Source organism: Anomaloglossus baeobatrachus, chromosome 2 (assembly GCF_048569485.1).
Source record: "Anomaloglossus baeobatrachus isolate aAnoBae1 chromosome 2, aAnoBae1.hap1, whole genome shotgun sequence".
NCBI lineage: Eukaryota > Metazoa > Chordata > Amphibia > Anura > Aromobatidae > Anomaloglossus > Anomaloglossus baeobatrachus.
The window spans coordinates 540,242,029-540,260,620 of NC_134354.1; the positions used below are offsets into that span (position 1 = coordinate 540,242,029).

Consider the following 18,592-nt stretch of genomic DNA (forward strand, 5'->3'; position numbering starts at 1 on the left):
CGTGGGCGTGACCCTTAGAAAGTGCGGGAACTGGTGCCTCACAGTGCAGTGAGGGGAGTGGAGTATGCAAAGCATGCTCCAGCCCTCACTGCAGCTCGTCTGTAAAGCGTCCCGCCCTTCCCCTGCCTGTCAGGGCTGTGGGCGGGAGGAGGAAACACTAGGTTGTACAAGCCGGGGACTCAAGTAATGAGCGCGGCTGCCATAAAAGCGCGGCCGCGCGGAAGTCCCCGGCGCACTACAAGTCCCAGCCGCGCCTCAGTGTTAAAAACATGGCGGCGGCGGTAGTACGGTAGTCCCCCTACATAAACACACTCAGCGACGCTGAGTGTGTAATGGCACATTAACCCGGTCAGCGCCGCGGTCCCCGGTGCACTAGCACACCCAGCAATGCTGGAGTGTTGCTGTGCGCGGTCCCCACAGGGACACAGAGTACCTTCAAGTAGCAGGGCCATGTCCCTGAACGATACCCGGCTCCTATCCAGCAGGCTCCACAGGAGTTGTGGATGAAGCACGGTCTCAGTGCCTGGAGACCGATAGGATCCCACTTCACCCAGAGCCCTGAGGGGGATGGGGAAGGAAAGCAGCATGTGGGCTCCAGCCTCCGTACCCGCAATGGATACCTCAACCTTACAACACCACCGACAAGAGTGGGGTGAGAAGGGAGCATGCTGGGGGCCCTATATGGGCCCACTTTTCTTCCATCCGACCTGGTCAGCAGCTGCTGCTGACCCATCTATGGAGCTGTGCGTGCGTGTCTGACCTCCTTCGCACAAAGCAAAAAACTGAGGAGCCCGTGGGAGCACGGGGGGTGTATAGGCAGAAGGGGAGGGGCTTAACACTTTTAGTGTAATACTTTGTGCGGCCTCCGGAGGCATAGCCTATACACCCAATTGTCTGGGTCTCCCAATAGAGCGACAAAGAAAAGGAAATTCCTCAAAGAAGGAGCGTATCTTGAAGCAGTTTCCACTAGAAAGCATGTTATTTTTAACCTCCTTAGAAACCTCTGTGTGCACATAGCCTAAAAGGGTTTCCAGGATTAGGAAAACATAACCACAACACACAAGTCCCTAGTTGTATGTGATATTGCTGCACAGCAGACGGTAGTAAGGCTTGGTGACAGCTCCACACATGACCTGTGGATGGGTGTGGTGCCACTTTAGAAGATTACAGTCATGTTTTCTCTAATCCTAGATAACCCCATTAATGTTCTCAGAAATGGTAACATTCAAACATGAATGGGTCAGTTAAGCATCTCCTGTGAATGTTAACATGGGCAATTCTTTTTACTCCTGAGAGATGATCGAGGACATGGCATGCAAGGTTTAAGACATTTGAGACCGCTTTACTCCACTTTATACTTGAAAGTGAAAAGAGAATTATAGAGCGTGTGACAACACCAAGCTAAGGCGCTCTGTGCACCCTGGGCCCTGTGCACATGTTGAGTAATTAGTAAGGTTTTTACCTCCATGTTTGTAAGCCACAATCACGAGTGGAAAAAGCAGAGGAAAAGTATCATGGAAACACAGGCACCGCATCTACTTTTTTACCCACTCCTGGTTTTGGGTTAAAAATACTGAGTTAAAACTGACAAAATACTCAACGTGTGAACATAGCTCATAGTGGGAATACAGCCTTGGCGTGACTGAGCAGTCCACTGCACCTTTCCACTTTCCATCTATCTTCCGCTTTCTCTGGCACCTGTAACGCCTGAACTGTCAATCGAGGAAGAACTGACCAGAAATAAAATCAAAACAATGTAAATGGAAAAGTGCACTGACAGGCTCAGCCATGCCAAAGTTGCAGAGAGCACCTGAGCTTGGTTTGAACAGTCATTTTGAGTTGACAATCTCTCTTTAAAGCCAATATCCCAACTTCAAAACCACAAGGTACTGGGAAGCAGATGTATACGCTGTTTGGCTCTCTGAGGACTTGTATTTGATGTGGAGCAATAACAGAAAATTGCAGTCTATAACAAAATTTCATTTTAATCCCATTATCCCAAAGAGGTCTTCTCCCCATTAACTTTTTTTTAAGGGAGAATAATGTCTTTGAGGGTTCTCGGACAATTCCCTGCTCTCTGTCCTCAGGGTTAATTTTTTACATGTGCTATCCTATTTTTTCCGCTAAGTGATGGGCAGCACCAGTAGTGTCTGGCGCCTTTCTCCTTTTCCTCTCACCATATGAAAAAAAACGCCCATTTGGCTTAAGAGCTGGACCTAATATTTGTCATCAAAACAATTAAGTTAGCCAACGATCATCTTATTTCCATGGCCATTGTGAGAAGAGTTTTGCAACCGAGGAAAATAAACCACGATGATTACATTTCAGACAGTACATATCACACTTAGCAATCTTTCATTGAAATGACCCTGCCAAACTGGTCCACATTCCCCAATTACAAAATGACAGTATGACATAAAACAATAGGATATTCGGATTAACGTAGGGTACTAGAGTTTGTTAGAAGCTGATCACAAGGAGTTTGCTGGAACGCCAGAGATCTGCTGTATTCTGTGGGAGAACTCAGCTAAATATGGGCTGTCTGTAAGTAAGTCATAGAAGCATTGGGTCCTCCAATGTAAGATATACTCTTTGCAGCCGCCATCTGCTTTGACTAATACTCCTGATCCTATTGATACAGTATGAGAAAAGATTAGCAAAACCAAATAAGTTATTTACCGGAGATCATTTGTGGACTTTCAAGTTTTGACTGAGGAATTTACATTTTTCTAACAAGTATCCCTGAAGATGGCTGTAGGAGGGAAATCGCTGTTATGTCATGGTTTACCAGTGAATAAATGACCCAGAACAAATGAACAACTTCATTTCTTTTTCTAGTCTCTGGTACTTTCGGTGTAAAAGGTTTTAAGAAAACACATTCCATACCTGCAATTATTTACATAGTGTGCTTAAATACCTGGAAATATGTTGTACCGCCGTCAAATAAATAAAGCCGTCCTTCACTATAGTAACTGAATAATGTACTAACCTTTTTACATAGACAAAAAAAAAATACAGTCAAGACTAAACTCAGTATATAAGTGTCCTTCATAAAAATATTCCCAAGATACAATACAACCTGCCAATGTGCATGTCTAAGGTTTTCGTAAAGAACCTAGAACCCGTAGGTGTGCTACCAATACTTTGCCCATGAGTGTAACGTTGACTGCGGGTGCTATGACACGTTTTGCTGTATGCCTCTCGCATAAGCCACTCTATCATATAAATTTTTCACCTAATTGCATCTTGACCCAGTCTTAATAAACAACACATAGTAGTGCAATAAAAATACTTTGAGATGATGATCAAACAAAATAAAATAAAATTTACATTAAAAAGGCACATAGAGGAGAAATATTCAAGGTTATCTCCAGGATGTTGTTGTAAAGATTAGGTGTGATGGACCATGACCAAGATTAAAAATAATGAGGACTCCAGTAATAGCAAAGCATGAGCCATACCAGCTTTACCTTCTAAAACTGTCCATGTAACACTAAAGGGCTACATAGAGTTCTGGAACATAGATGGCATAAAACACTGGCGATGTCCATACTCCGGAGGGGATCAGGTGCTCAGTCGCTTGTCTGGTCTCGGAACACATTTGGTAATAGCTACTCTCCACAGGACGGGTGCTAGGAGAAGGCTTAGTGTCGTCACACTCAGGATAAGGAGGTAGACCTGTTGGCAGATGAAAGCCACGTAAAATCAACTTTTTGGTGTAATTTGGAAAAAAAAATGTAATTTTGTGCAGTTAATCTTCCCCATTGCTACTCTTTTCAGAGAACAGTCTGCTGTAATTTTCAAATTTGTTTTGTATGACCTTAATGTATCATCAAAAAATGTGGTCTACAGGGAGCAGCAAAAAACGTACACAGTGATAACATTGTTTGGGCCATGAACAGCGTAATTATAGAAGTTGTCCAACCACGAAATCCCCCAAATATTTTTAAGCTAATATGTGCAGCGGCGGCTGCGTCACACAGTACCCGGTTGGCAGCAGGGAGTCAGGATGACGTCGGCTGTGATTCCCGTCAACAGGGCGGGGGTTAAGCTCCTTCCCTTGTTGACGTGACATCACAGGAAGTAGCAAAATCCCGGCAAGAGCAGTCACATGACCACTCTGACCCGGGAGAGGGGCTGACAGCAGGGCAGGTAAGTAGTTGGTATCTACTTACATGCCCCCAAGTATTCCAATTGTGAAATTAAAAAAAATTTTGCAAAATAAGCCAGATAACCCCTTTAAGTGGCAACTGAATAAAGAGAATTTTGTTTACTAACCGTAAATTCTTTTTCTTATAGTTCCGTAATGGGAGACCCAGACCATGGGTGTATAGCTTCTGCCTCCGGAGGACACACAAAGTACTACACTAAAAAGTGTAGCTCCTCCCTCCTAGCATATACACCCCCTGGATAACCAAATATATCCAGTTTAGTGCAAAAGCTGAAGGAGGACAGCCACCCACAAGTAGAGATAGAGCAAAAAACCGGAACAACCGGAGCCTCTGTCTACAACAACAGCCGGTGAAAACACACGGAACAAGAAAACTGCCAACAGGCAACAGGGAGGGTGCTGGGTCTCCCATTACGGAACTATAAGAAAAAGAATTTACGGTAAGTAAACAAAATTCTCTTTTTCTTCATTGTTCCTTATGGGAGACCCAGACCATGGGACGTCTCAAAGCAGTCCATGGGTGGGAATAAACAGAAAACTGAGAAGTAGGCGAAACCTAACTTCACAAATGGGCGACAGCCGCCTGAAGGATGCGTCTGCCCAAGCTCGCATCTGCCGAAGCAGGAGCATGCACTTGGTAGTGCTTCGAAAAGGTATGCAGACTAGACCAAGTGGCAGCCTGACAGACCTGCTGAGCAGTAGCCTGGTGCCGGAAAGCCCAAGAGGCACCGACAGCTCTGGTCGAGTGTGCCTTGATCCCCGGCGGGGGAGGCACCTGAGAACACTGGTAGGCATCGGAAATGGCCGACCTAATCCAACGAGCTAGGGTCGGCTTAGAAGCCGAAAGGCCCTTGCGCCGACCTGAGGTCAGCACAAAAAGAGAGGTGCACTGCCTAAGAGCAGCGGTGCGAGACACATAGATCCGGAGCGCCCGCACCATATCCAGAGTATGCAACGCTTTTTCAAAGCGATGAACAGGAGCCGGACAAAAGGAAGGCAGGGAAATATCCTGGTTAAGGTGGAAAGGAGATACCACCTTAGGAAGAAAGTCCGGAGTCGGACGGAGAACCACCTTGTCCTGCTGAAACACCAAAAAAGGTGACTCCGAAGAGAGAGCAGCCAAATCAGAGACTCTCCTGAGGGAGGTTATGGCCACTAGAAAGACCACTTTCTGTGAAAGAAAAGACAAAGAAACCTCCCTAAGTGGCTCAAAAGGGGGTTTCTGCAAGGCCGTGAGGACCAGATTAAGGTCCCAGAAATCCAAAGGCCGCCCGTAAGGCGGAATGATGTGAGATGCGCCCTGCATGAAGGTGCGCACCTGAGCCAGTCGGGCGATACGCCGCTGGAACAATACTGACAGAGCCGAGACCTGACCCTTGAGGGAAGGGAGGGATAGTCCTAGCTGCAGACCGGACTGTAAAAAGGACAGAAGGGTCGGCAGGGAAAAAGGCCAAGGAGCATGGCCGGAAGAGCAACACCAGGACAGGAAGATTCTCCAGGTCCTGTGATATATCTTGGCCGAGGAAGACTTCCGAGCCCGAGTCATAGTGGAGATGACTTCAGGAGGGATACCAGAAGTCGTCAAGATCCAGGACTCAAGAGCCACGCCGTCAATCTGAGAGCCGCAGAATTCTGGCGGAAAAACGGACCTTGTGAGAGAAGGTCTGGACGGTCCGGAAGATGCCACGGCACCTCTACGGACAGGTGGAGCAGGTCTGGATACCAAGCTCGCCTGGGCCAGTCTGGAGCAATGAGGATGACCCGACGGCCCTCCATTCTGATCTTGCGCAGGACTCTGGGCAAGAGAGCTAGAGGGGGAAACACGTAAGACAGACGAAACTGGGACCAATCCTGAACCAGCGCGTCCGCTGCAAAAGCCTGAGGATCGTGGGAGCGAGCCACGTAAACCGGAACCTTGTTGTTGTGCCGGGATGCCATTAGATCCACTTCCGGAGTGCCCCACTTGCGGCAGATTGTCCGAAACACTGCCGGATGCAGAGCCCACTCGCCGCTGTCCACGGTCTGACGGCTGAGATAATCTGCCTCCCAGTTTTCCACGCCTGGGATGTGGACTGCGGATATGGTGGACTTGGAGTCCTCCGTCCACTGAAGGTTGCGTTGAACCTCCAACATTGCCAGGCGGCTGCGTGTCCCGCCCTGGTGATTGATGTAGGCAACCGCTGTCGCGTTGTCTGACTGGACTCGAATGTGCTTGCCCGCCAACAGATGGTGAAAGGCTAAGAGAGCTAGAAGCACAGATCTTATTTCCAGCACATTGATCGAGAGGGCTGATTCGGACTGAGTCCAAGTGCCCTGCGCTCTGTGGTGGAGATATACTGCTCCCCAGCCGATCAGACTGGCATCCGTGGTGAGGATCATCCAGGACGGGGCCAGGAAGGAACGTCCCTGAGACAGAGAGAGGGGCCGAAGCCACCACTGAAGGGAGCCCCTGGTCTGTGGCGACAGAGCCACCAACCTGTGCAAGGAGTAAGTCCGCTTGTCCCAACAGCGGAGAATGTCCAGCTGCAGGGGACGCAGATGGAACTGGGCAAAGGGAACCGCTTCCATTGACGCCACCATCTGACCCAGCACCTGCATTAGGTGCCTGATGGAGTGACGGCGAGACCTCAGTAAAGAGCGCACCGCCAGATGAAGGGGACTGCTGTTTGACTAAGGGCAGCTTTACAAGTGCCGGCAAAGTCTCGAACTGCATCCCTAGGTACGTGAGACTCTGGGTCGGAGTCAGAGTGGACTTGGGTAGATTGACAAGCCACCCGAACTGGACTAGCGTGGCGAGAGTGAGCGAGACACTCCGCTGACAGTCTGCACTGGATGAAGCCTTGACTAGAAGGTCGTCCAGGTAAGGAATCACTGCCAACCCCTGGAGGTGCAGAACCGCAACCACTGCTGCCATGACCTTGGTGAATACTCGAGGGGCCGTGGCTAACCCGAAGGGGAGAGCCACGAATTGGAAATGTTCCTCTCCGATTGCAAAACGTAGCCAACGCTGGTGTGAAACTGCAATTGGCATATGCAGATAGGCATCTCTGATGTCGATGGATGCTAGGAAATCTCCTTGGGTCATTGAGGCAATGACTGATCGCAGAGACTCCATGCGAAAATGCCGCACCTGAACATGCTTGTTGAGAAGCTTGAGATCCAGGATGGGCCGGAAGGAACCATCCTTTTTGGGGACTAGGAAGAGGTTTGAGTAGAAACCTCTGAACCGTTCCCGGGCGGGAACCGGTACAATTACTCCATTGGCCTGCAAGGATGCCACGGCCTGCGAGAAGGCGGCGGGCTTGGAGCGGGGGGGAGTGGACAGAAAAAATCTGTTTGGCGGGCTGGAAGAGAATTCTATCCTGTAGCCGTGGGAGATGATATCCCGCACCCACTGATCGGAGACGTGTTGAAACCACACGTCGCCAAAGTGGGAGAGCCTGCCACCGACCAAGGACGTTGCTGGCGCGGCCAGATAGTCAAGAGGAGGCTGCCTTAGTGGCAGCGGCTCCTGCGGACTTCTGAGGACGCGGCTTCGTGCGCCAGCTGGGTTTTCGGTCCTTGGCTGAGTTAGTGGACGAGGCTGAGGGCTTAGAGGATGACCAGTTAGAGGAACGAAAGGAACGAAACCTCGACTGGTTCCTGCCCTGGACAGGTTTCCTGGTTTTAGTTTGTGGCAAGGAAGTACTCTTCCCGCCAGTAGCTTCCTTAATGATTTCATCCAGTTGTTCGCCGAACAGCCGGGACCCAGCAAATGGGAGCCCAGCAAGGTACTTCTTGGAAGAAGCGTCTGCTTTCCAATCTCGCAGCCACAAGATCCTGCGTATAGCGAGGGAATTAGCCGAAGCCACCGCCGTGCGGTGAGAAGCCTCCAGAATGTCAGACATGGCATAGGATGAAAAGGCTGAAGCCTGGGAAGGTAAGGCAACCATTTCGGGCATAGAGTCCCTGGTGAGGGAATGCATCTCCTCCAGAGAGGCAGAGACGGCTTTAAGAGCCCATACTGCTGCAAAAGACGGGGAGAATGAGGCCCCTGCCGCTTCATATACAGATTTGGCCAGAAGGTCAACCTGGCGGTCAGTGGAATCCTTAAGTGAGGTGCCATCAGCTACAGATACAACTGTCCGGGCTGAGATTCTAGACACCGGAGGGTCTACCTTCGGTGAATGAGCCCACTCCTTGACCACCTCTGGTGGAAAGGGAAAACGGTCATCAGAACTACGCTTTGGGAAGCGTTTGTCAGGACAGGCCCTGGGCTTGGTCACAGTGTCCTGAAAACTGGAGTGGTTAAAGAACACACTCCTTGCTCTCTTAGGTGATGTAAACTGGTGCTTTTCTACCAGAGAGGGTTGTTCCTCCGATATTGGTGGATTGAGGTCCAGTACAGAATTAATGGACGCAATCAAATCACTAACATCTGCATCACCTTCGGTCAGATCAATGGGGCACATGGAGGTAGCGTCCGAGCCCACAGTAAAGGCATCCTCCTCGTCCTGTGATTCAGCTCGTGAATCAGAGCCGCGGGACGAGGAAGGAGAGGAGCCCCTGCGTCTCCGGTTAGGAGGACGGGGTCTGAGCTCTGTGAGCTCTGCTGAGCGAGCCATAGCAGCAGAGGCGCCCTGAGAAGGGGGCTGATGCATGCTCAGCAGAGTCCGGGACAACTGTCCCATGGAGTCGGCAAAGGACTGGGAGATAGACTTAGAGAAGGATTCTACCCAAGCCGGGGGTTCAGCCACCGGAGCCGAAGCAGCCGGAGGGACCACTGGGAGTGAGACTCCAGGCTGAGGCACCACCATGTTTGAGCAGGCATCACAATGTGGATATGTGCTCGGTTCAGGCAGTATGAGCTTACATGCAGTGCATATTGAGTACAGCCTTGCAGCCTTGCTCCTTGTGTGAGACATGCTGCTGAAGTGGGGGTTCTGAGTAGAATGGCCCCCAGAGAGTATATAACTAGGTCCACAACCGGAGGTTGTGGCTTACCAGACCGTTTGTGTGCCCTCCAGATCCCACAGACCGGACCCCCAGAGAGATGCTGCAGGCAGCTCCAAACAGTGTTAGAACGCTGATAAAATGGCGCCGGAGCGAGGAGAGGGGGCGGGGCCTATCTCAAAGAGCGGGATCCGGAGGGCAAAGGAGGTATACAGGGGAGGGAATCTTTCCTCAGAGAGGAGTGTCCCTTCCCTGTGCTGAACAGCCGCTGGGCGTAGCCGCACTGTCCCTCTGCATGATTGGCATGCAGGGGCAGTGAAAACGAAAGTAGGCCTCAAACGAAGCCGGGGCCTAAATTTAACAATGCGGCCGGCGCGCAGGCACCATCGGCGCGGTTCTCCGGTGAAAACCAGAGAACCGGCCGGAAAGTCAGCATAGTTACACAGCACACTCTCCCCAACAATAAAGTACAAGGGACCCCCTGATAACCACGACTCAGATACTTAGCTTGTGAGACGCAGGGCCAGGTCCCTGAGGGATGAGTGCTCCGTCCGGCAGGATCCAAAAGGGGCTGCGGATGGAGACCGGTCTCCTGCAAGGCAGTGAGAACCGTGCTGGCTCCCACTTCAAGCCAGAGTCCGAGGGGATGGTGAAGGAGCGCGGCATGAAGGGCTCCAGCCCTGAAATCAACCTTAACAGCACCGCCGACACAGTGGGGTGAGAAGGGACATGCCGGGAGTCCAGGCTTGGACCCGCTTTTCTTCAAAAACTTTCCAAAAATCAAAATCAGATGAGAATGCATGTGTGGATGTGTGCCTCCTGAACACAAAGCATTGAACTGGCTATATTTGGTTATCCAGGGGGTGTATATGCTAGGAGGGAGGAGCTACACTTTTTAGTGTAGTACTTTGTGTGTCCTCCGGAGGCAGAAGCTATACACCCATGGTCTGGGTCTCCAATAAGGAACGATGAAGAAAAATGAGATTTTAACTTCTTCACGACACATGACGTACTGGGTATGTCACAGATCGTGTCAGGTTAATCTCTGCCAGCTGCCGCGGGCAGCCGGGAGCGATCTCTGCACATGTCAGCTGATTTGAACAGCTGACATGTGCGGCTATCAGGCACAAGTGGATTCACTACCCACTCGTGCCTGTTAACCCCTTCAGCCCCGGGGCACTTTCCGTTTTTGCGTTTTTGTTTTTTGCTCCCCTTCTTCCAAGAGCCGTCACTTTTTTATTTTTCCGTCAATCTTGCCATATGAGGGCTTGTTTTTTGCGGGACAAGTTGTACTTTTAAATTAAACCATAAGTTTTACCATATGGTGTACTGGAAAACAGCAAAAAAATTCCAAGTGTGGAAAAACTGCAAAAAAAGTGTGATGGCACAATAGTTTTTGGGATGTTTTATTCACGGTGTTCACTATATGGTAAAACTGATGTGTGGTTATAATGCCTGAGGTCGGTGCGAGTTTGTAGACACCAAACATGTATAGGTTTACTTGTATCTAAAGGGTTAAAAAAATTTCACAAGCTTGTCCAATAAACGTGGCGTACGTTTTGCGCCATTTTCCGAAACCCGAAGAGTTCTCATTTTTTGGGATCTATGGCTCAGTGACGACTTATTTTTTGTGTCTTGAGGTGACGTTTCTAAAAAGGTACCATTTTTGTGCAGATGCTACGTTTTGATCGCCTGTTATTGCATTTTTCGTAAAACTTGCGGCGACCAAAAAACGTAATTTTGGCGTTTGGAATTTTTTTGCCACTACGCCGTTTACCAATCAGATTAATTGATTTTATATTTTGATAGATCGGGCATTTCTGAACACGGCGATACCAAATCTGTGTATATTTATATATTTTTTAACCCTTTAATTTTCAATGGGGGGAAAGGGGGCTGATTTGAACTTTATTTTTTAAAACTTTTTTTTATTTTTTTATTTTACTAGTCCCCCTAGGGGGCTATAGCGATTAGCAATCCGATCGCTCTTATCTATCTGCTGATCACAGCTACACAGCTGTAAACAGTAGATACAGTCACTTCCTGCTTCCCTGGCCTCCGGGCCGGGTGAAAACGAAAGTGAAACCTCACAGCTGCAGGCGTCATCACATGACCCTGTGCTACCATGGCAACCACCGAAAGTCACGTGATCACTCACGTGACTTCCGGTGGGGGCGGCGGTAAGTGAAAATCTTCACCGCGCATATATACATCTCACTGCCAGACTTTGGCAACGAGATGTAAGGGGTTAATGTTACGGGTGGAATGCGATTCCACTCGCAACATGCAGGCACACATGTCAGCTGCTGAAAACAGCTGATATGTGTGCCGATCAACGCCGCCTGCCCGCGGCAGGGAGCGGGACTTAACGGGACACGCTCCAAGACGGATATATTCGTCCATGGTCGTGAAGGGGTTAACCCCTTACAGTGCACTGTAAAAATGTCACAGCGCGCTGTACATACCGGCCGCGGTAAACATTCACTTAGCGCCATCACAAGTCACGTGATGTGATCACGTGAATCCGATGGTTGTCATGGTAGCACAGGGACATGAGATGACTCCTGTAGCTATCGTGAGTCAGTTCCTCTTACAGCCATCAGAGCGCCGGGTATGAGAGAAGAGCAGCTTTTCTGCAAATCAGAGCAATGCTTCTCTGATCTACAGAAAAGAACCAGCGATCAGACTACTGATCCTTATAGCCCCCTAGGGGGACTAGTAAAATAAAAAAAAATACATAAATAAACCTAAGCATTCAAATCACCCCCCATTCGCCTCATTGAATATTAAAGGGTTAAAAAAATAAAAAATATACACACATTTGGTATCACCGCGTCCAGAAATGCCTGATCTATCAATATATAAAATCAATTAATCTGATCAGTAAACGGCGTAGCAGCAAAAAAAAATCCAAACTCCAAAATTATGTTGTTTGGTCACCGCATATTTTGCGCAAGATGCGATAACAGGCGATGAAAACGTGGCATCTGCGCAAAAATGGTACCGTTAAAAATGCCAGCACGAGATGCAAAAAATAAGCCTTCACTGAGCAATAGATCCCGAAAAATGAGAATGCTAAAAATCGTGGAAAATGGCGCAAACAGTGTGCCAATTTTTGGACAAACTTGTGAATTTTTTTTTAACACCATAGATAAAAGTAAACCTATACACGTTTGGTGTCTACGAACTCGTACCGAGCTGAGGCATCACAACACACATCAGTTTTACCATATACTGAACACTGTAAATAAAATATCCCAAAACCAATCAAGCAGTCGCACTTTTTTTGCAATTTTTTTCACACTTGGAATTTTTTTGCCTTTTTCCAGAACTCTACATTGTAAAACTAATAGTTTATTCAAAAGTACAACTCGTCCGGCAAAACATAAGCCCTCATATGGCAAGATTGATGGAAAAATAAAGTTAGGTCTCTCAGAACAGAGGGGAAAAAAAAACGGAAAATCGCACGGGGGTGATGGGGTTAAAAAAAATGTCATCTACACATCTCACAAAGTGCAGATCTTAAAATTCGTAGAATGTCAACTCTGTGTGTGGAGTTCATTGCGCATCTTACCTTTAGCAATGCAAAAGGGTAAAATCTACAGGAAAATTTGAAGCCAAACTTTGCTCTGGATTTTGCTGCAGATATGCGGTGTTAAAGTCTGCAGCAAATCTGCTACCCATACACTTCTGTCAATTTCACATGTCCACGTACAGACCGCATTGTTCAAACTGTCCTCCTTGCCTCACCAGCCACCTGCGACCATTCCGGAACGTGAATGTCGGACATGTGAAACAGGTCTTACCCTAATGCCCATTTCGCACAGCAGTACTTTGATCAGTAATTTGGATCAGTATTTGTAAGCCAAAATTAGGAGTCGGTCCCGAACATGGAGGCATAGGTTTCACTTTAAATTTCAGTTAATAAATATTGATGCAGCGTAATTCAAGCCTGAAAGTTGTCATTTGATGATAATCTTTTAGGGAATTGCCAGATATGTAAAGTGGATCTAAAACATTTAACAGCCATTTCTGTCTCCACAGGAGACTTTTGCCCAATAATTAATGAGGCTAGAAGATGGTTCACAATGGACTTTTGTCAGTGTATATATGCGATTCTATAAATGCAAGATATGTATAAAATTTGCATCTTAATCTTACCACTTACAGACGTTGCAAAGCACACTTTGTTTACTTTGGCAACCAGGATCACCCCTGCTTCATCACTTTAGGTCCCCAATTAAAGGAAATAAAATGGATATTCACCTCCCGCTGCAGCGCCATTCCGTAGAAGTGGGAGCCGCTATTCCTGGCTGGTCACATGACATTGTTGTGACACTGCTGCAGCCAATCGTAGCTGCAGCCTGTGAGGCAAATCCCGGGATATGAAGATGAATTATGACTCCAGTCATAATCCCTCATCACTCCCTGGCAGTGCCCCCTCCCTTCTTGTTCTCAGTGTTCCACTTACACCTCCATGGCCATGTCCTGTGATATGGAAATTAGGTGGTGTGGGAACAATGGACACAGGATGACTCCCTGCCGTCACCCTGTAGTAGGAGCTACTAGCTAGTTAGCAAGGCTATGGAAATAGCCAGACAGAACGACTCCAGTAAAAAATGGTTCATATCTCGCAAGCCATATTTCCGATAAATATGGCAACCATAAAAATGGTGTCTCTGCATGCGGACGATGCCGGCACACCCTTTTTATGGGAGCAGGACATTGGGAAATGCCCCAGGCGTGATATCAGCCAATGGGGAACTGGCAGACAGGTCATGAGTCCCCTCGTTCTGTAGCTAAATTCATAACTGTCACAATGAGAGCATTGGCGTCCGCCTACGACGCTCCCAGGCAAAGTTATGGCCCATATTCCATGTTGGGATATTGTCCATAACTCAAGCCAGGGGTGGAGCAGTGCTCCCTGTGAGGTCACGAAGGTAGGAGGGGACCTGGATCTGCCCAGGTTGATAACCCTACTTCGGCCATTTTCCAAGGTTCTTTCGCTGGGGGCACGTGTAGGAAACATCTGTGGGAAGGATCCTAGAAACCTGGGTACAGCGCCCCCCTGTGGCCAGACGCAACAAGGTAACTGCTGGAACTGTGTATGCCTGTTTGTAACCCATGCTTTATCTGTAACTGTACTCTGACATATGTATATTCTGTAGATTCCCTATTGTATATATTGTAGTTTCTAGTGTGCTTTAGGCTGATTAAATTATATAATTAATCTTGGGCTGTTCTGTTATCTCGATCTTGAATCCCACGTCTGTGTGTTCGGCTAATAGTTACCGTAAATCGGTTGGTGGCAGCGAATTGTGCCAAGGATTATTGTGGGGAGGCCAGTGAGATTCGGGGAGATTTTATATATTCCGCCCGCGGAGGTCGGGGGAATATATACCCTACTCTCACCGGGGACCCTTCAATAATCGGCATAAGTAGTATAGCGGCCTCCTTGCTTATTGTCGGGCAATTCCATAATTGGCCTGACTTATAAGAGGGGCGCTAGAGAGCGCATCACGTGCTCTGTCGGTCGGGAGGTATAAAGGAGGGGTGACCCCCCACTTGTTACCCCCCGATTGTGACGTACTGGTAGCCAGCGCGGGGGATTTCTGAGTGACCCCCCCGGTGGTTTGTGACATATTGGTGGCAGCGGTGGGATCGAGATAATAGTGTGTGTGAGTGTGAGACCCATACTCCCAGACACTAAAGACTGCCTGCAGCAGCTGTGGCTGCTGGGGTCTTCAGACCAGACCAACACTAGAGTGTCAGAGTGCAGATACTGTGAGGTGTGTGGGTACATCAGGTGTCAGTTCTGTGTCAGTGACCAAAAGTCTGCAAGAATGGCTGATGGCACCAGGAGCAGAGCTATGCAACTGGCCAATGCTAAAGCAGGAGCCGAAGAGAGGGAGGACGGTGCTGTGGACAGTAATGAGGAGGTTGCCCACGAGTCCTCCAGGAGCTCGACGCCAGAAAACAGCTCTGCAGAGGACATGGCACAACCTAGCAATTATGGACAAGATGAGGAGCAGCTCACCCAAGGGTCCTCAACGAGCCAGATGCCAGCCCTCCGCTCTGCAATGGACAGTGAAGCACCAGGCTCCGCAGCGGGCCGCAGATCACCACGTGCCATTCCACCGAGCCTGGGAGGCTCGGATAGCCTTCTTCAAATGGCTATGGCCCTTCTCCAGGCTGGAGACCAGAAGGGCTACAAGGAACTCCTGGCAGAGCGCAGGGCAGAGCGGCAGGCAGCGCGTGATGCTGAGGCTGCGGAGCGGCAAGCAGCGCGTGAAGAGCGCCAGGCAGAGCGTGAGGCTGCGGAGCGACAGGCAGACCGTGACTACCAGCTGCATCTAGCCAAGCTCCAGCCCTCATCAGCCACACGTGACCTTCAAGACACCAAACTTCCAAAGGTCCGTGTTGAGGACTTCCCAGTGCTGGAGAAGGATGGAGACTTGGACTCTTTCTTGACTGCTTTTGAACGGACTTGCTTGCAGCACCATCTGGACAAGGACCAGTGGGCCAAATACCTGACCCCCCGTTTACGGGGTAAGGCCCTGGAAATCCTTGGGGACTTGCCTGCTGAGGCAGATCAGGGCTACGACACCATCAAGCGGGCCCTGATCCAACAGTACAACCTCACTCCGGAGTCCTACCGCAAGAAGTTCCGGACCCTGCAGAAGGGACCAAAGGACTCCTGGGCTGACCACCGGCGGGCACTTGCCCGAGCTGCCGACCACTGGACCCAAGGCCTGCAGCTTTCCACCGGACCAGAGATCCTGGACTTGGTCATCACGGAGCAACTCTTGTGGAACTGCCCTGAGGATCTCCGCCAGTTCATCCGAGACCAGAAGCCAAAGGGGTCCACGGCTACAGCTGCCCTGGCCGATGACTACACCAACAATCGGGCTCCTGAAGCCAGGAGAGCAGCCACCAGCAGCACCTGGAGAGGGGGTAAGATGAATTCTGCGACTGCCCCACCTGCCCCTAGACTGCAGGGGGTGTCCCCCTCAACTCCCCTCTCCAGGCCCGTGGCGGAACCAAGACGGTGCCACCAGTGCAACCTACCTGGACACTTCAAGGCCATGTGCCCTCAGCGTCCCAAGGCCCCGGCTCCGTCCCCGTCCCAAGGGCCGCCCAAGGTGTATTGTGTGGGTGGGGGTGGTGGTAGGTCCCTGGACAGCTTCCAACCTGTCACCGTCGGCCGGTCTGTGACCATAGGACTGCGAGACAGCGCCTCGGAGGTGACTCTGGTGCGGCCTGAGATGGTGTCCCCCCAAGACTTGATCCCTGGAAAAACCCTCGCTGTCTCCGGGATTGGAGGCACTGACCCGGCGCTGCCTGTTGCTGACATTTATGTGGACTGGGGCGCAGGGCGAGGGGTGAGGGAGGTGGGGGTAACTGATCGGATCCCTGCAAACGTGCTACTTGGGACAGATTTGGGGCAGATAACCTCCCAGTTTGGGCCCCAACCAAGGGCTGAACCTTCAGCCCGTACTGACATGACTCCTAACAATGTTAATGTGTTATCTATGAATGATGTAAGGGAGGAGGGAGTGAACTCTGATATTTCTGCTTGCATAGACACCATAGACACACACTCAGCTGCAGCTGTGACAGGGGAGGGGGTCAGAGAAAGGTGTGACAATGCCTCTACAAGTAACCAGCCTGTGAGCTGGGATCTGCTGCCCTCTGCAGGGATAAGCAGAGAGCAGGGTGCTGCAGGGGGAGGACCAGTGTGTGGGGTGGGGGCTACCACAGCAAATGTGGGGTCCCCAGAGATTTCACAGCGGGGTTCTGTTGCTGCAGGAGGGGAACAGGCAGGTGAGATTGGGGCCGGTCCAGGAGCGGAAGTGCTCCCAGGTAAGATCTCGGTGCATGGTTCCCCCACAACCGGGGTGTCAGGAAGCCAGGTAGGTCTGCCTGAACTGGCGACTTGGTCAGGAACGGAGGAGGAGCAGGCACGACCCACGGTCGCAGCGGCTGTGGCCGCTGTCACCCGCAGTGGGAGTGCTGGAAGCCAAGGGGCCTCCCGGAGGTCCGATAGCTCTTCCCCTTCTGACCAAGTGGCAGCCGAGTCAGGTGGAGGCCAGGACACAGGTCCCGGGGTACTGACTGAAGATGTGACAGTCTCGTCGATTCTGGCCACATCTAGTCAGGGGTTTCAGGCAGCGTTAGAAGCTGACGACAGCCTGAAAGCTCTTAAGGAGCAGGCGGCACAGCCTCCCTCGGACTCGGACCCGGAGCGAGTGGTCTGGGACCAAGGACGGCTGTACCGGGCCACGGTCCAGCAGGGTTCACCGGAGGCGTGGCCCAGGGACCGACAGTTGGTGGTACCCTATCCGTTCCGGACGGAGTTGTTGCGGATCGCACATGAGATTCCGATGGCCGGACACCTAGGGATCGCTAAGACCAAGGCCAGGTTAAACCAGCATTTCTACTGGCCAAAAATGGGGGCCGATGTGGCTGCCTACTGCCGTTCGTGTGAAACCTGTCAGAGAGTGGGGAAGGCGGGGCCACGCCCCAAAGCCCCACTAGTATCTCTGCCAATCATCGATGAGCCTTTCAGGAGGGTGGCTGTGGATCTGGTCGGCCCGCTGGCCATCCCCAGCAGCTCCGGGAAACGCTTCATACTGACGGTAGTGGACTATGCCACCCGGTACCCAGAAGCAGTGGCCTTGTCGTCCATTCGGGCTGACAAGGTGGCCACCGCATTGCTGGAGATTTTCTCCCGAGTGGGTTTTCCCCAGGAAATGCTCACTGACCGGGGGACCCAATTCATGTCCCAGCTGATGGAGGCCCTCTGTAAGCAAGTCCAGGTGCGACATCTGGTGGCCAGCCCGTACCATCCACAGACTAATGGCCTGTGCGAGCGGTTCAATGGCACCTTAAAGCAGATGCTTAAGATGTTGGTCGACTCCCATGGGCGTGACTGGGAGCGGTATCTCCCACACCTGTTATTTGCTTACCGGGAGGTTCCACAGGCCTCAACAGGATTCTCACCGTTTGAGCTCCTGTACGGGCGACGTGTGCGGGGCCCCCTGGCTCTGGTGAAAGAGGCTTGGGAAGGGGATTTGGCCACCCCTGGAGTGTCGGTTATCGAGTATGTCATGCGCTTCCGGGACAAAATGCAGGCCTTGACGCAACTGGTACACGACAATATGGCTCAAGCCCAGGCCGATCAGAAGCGTTGGTACGACCAGAACGCTTGTGAGAGGACCTACCAAGTGGGTCAAAAGGTGTGGGTACTGGTCCCCGTACCACAGGACAAGCTTCAGGCAGCCTGGGAAGGCCCATACCTCGTGTACCAGCAGCTCAACCCTGTAACGTACCTGGTCACCCTGGACCCTGCCCGTGGAAGGCGGAAGCCCTTCCATGTGAACATGATGAAGGCACATCATGAGCGGGAGGCATGTGCGCTCCCCGTGTGCAACCTGCCCGAGGAGGGAGAAGCGGAAACCCTCTTGGATATGCTAGCCCAGGTTAGGG

At 50.7% G+C, this 18,592-nt stretch overlaps 1 protein-coding gene across 3 annotated transcripts in view; it reads right to left on the reverse strand.

Moving 5' to 3' along the window:
- Positions 1-865: 865 nt before the first annotated feature.
- The window catches only part of SLC9D1 (solute carrier family 9 member D1), a 92,910-nt gene continuing 75,183 nt past the window's right edge, over positions 866-18,592 (reverse strand). For all 3 annotated transcript variants that reach the window (XM_075336639.1, XM_075336638.1, XM_075336640.1), the window contains exon 13: positions 866-3,678. In XM_075336639.1, coding sequence (XP_075192754.1) covers positions 3,565-3,678 — 114 coding nt within the window. In that variant the 3' untranslated portion in view covers positions 866-3,564. The remainder of the gene's footprint in view (positions 3,679-18,592) is intronic.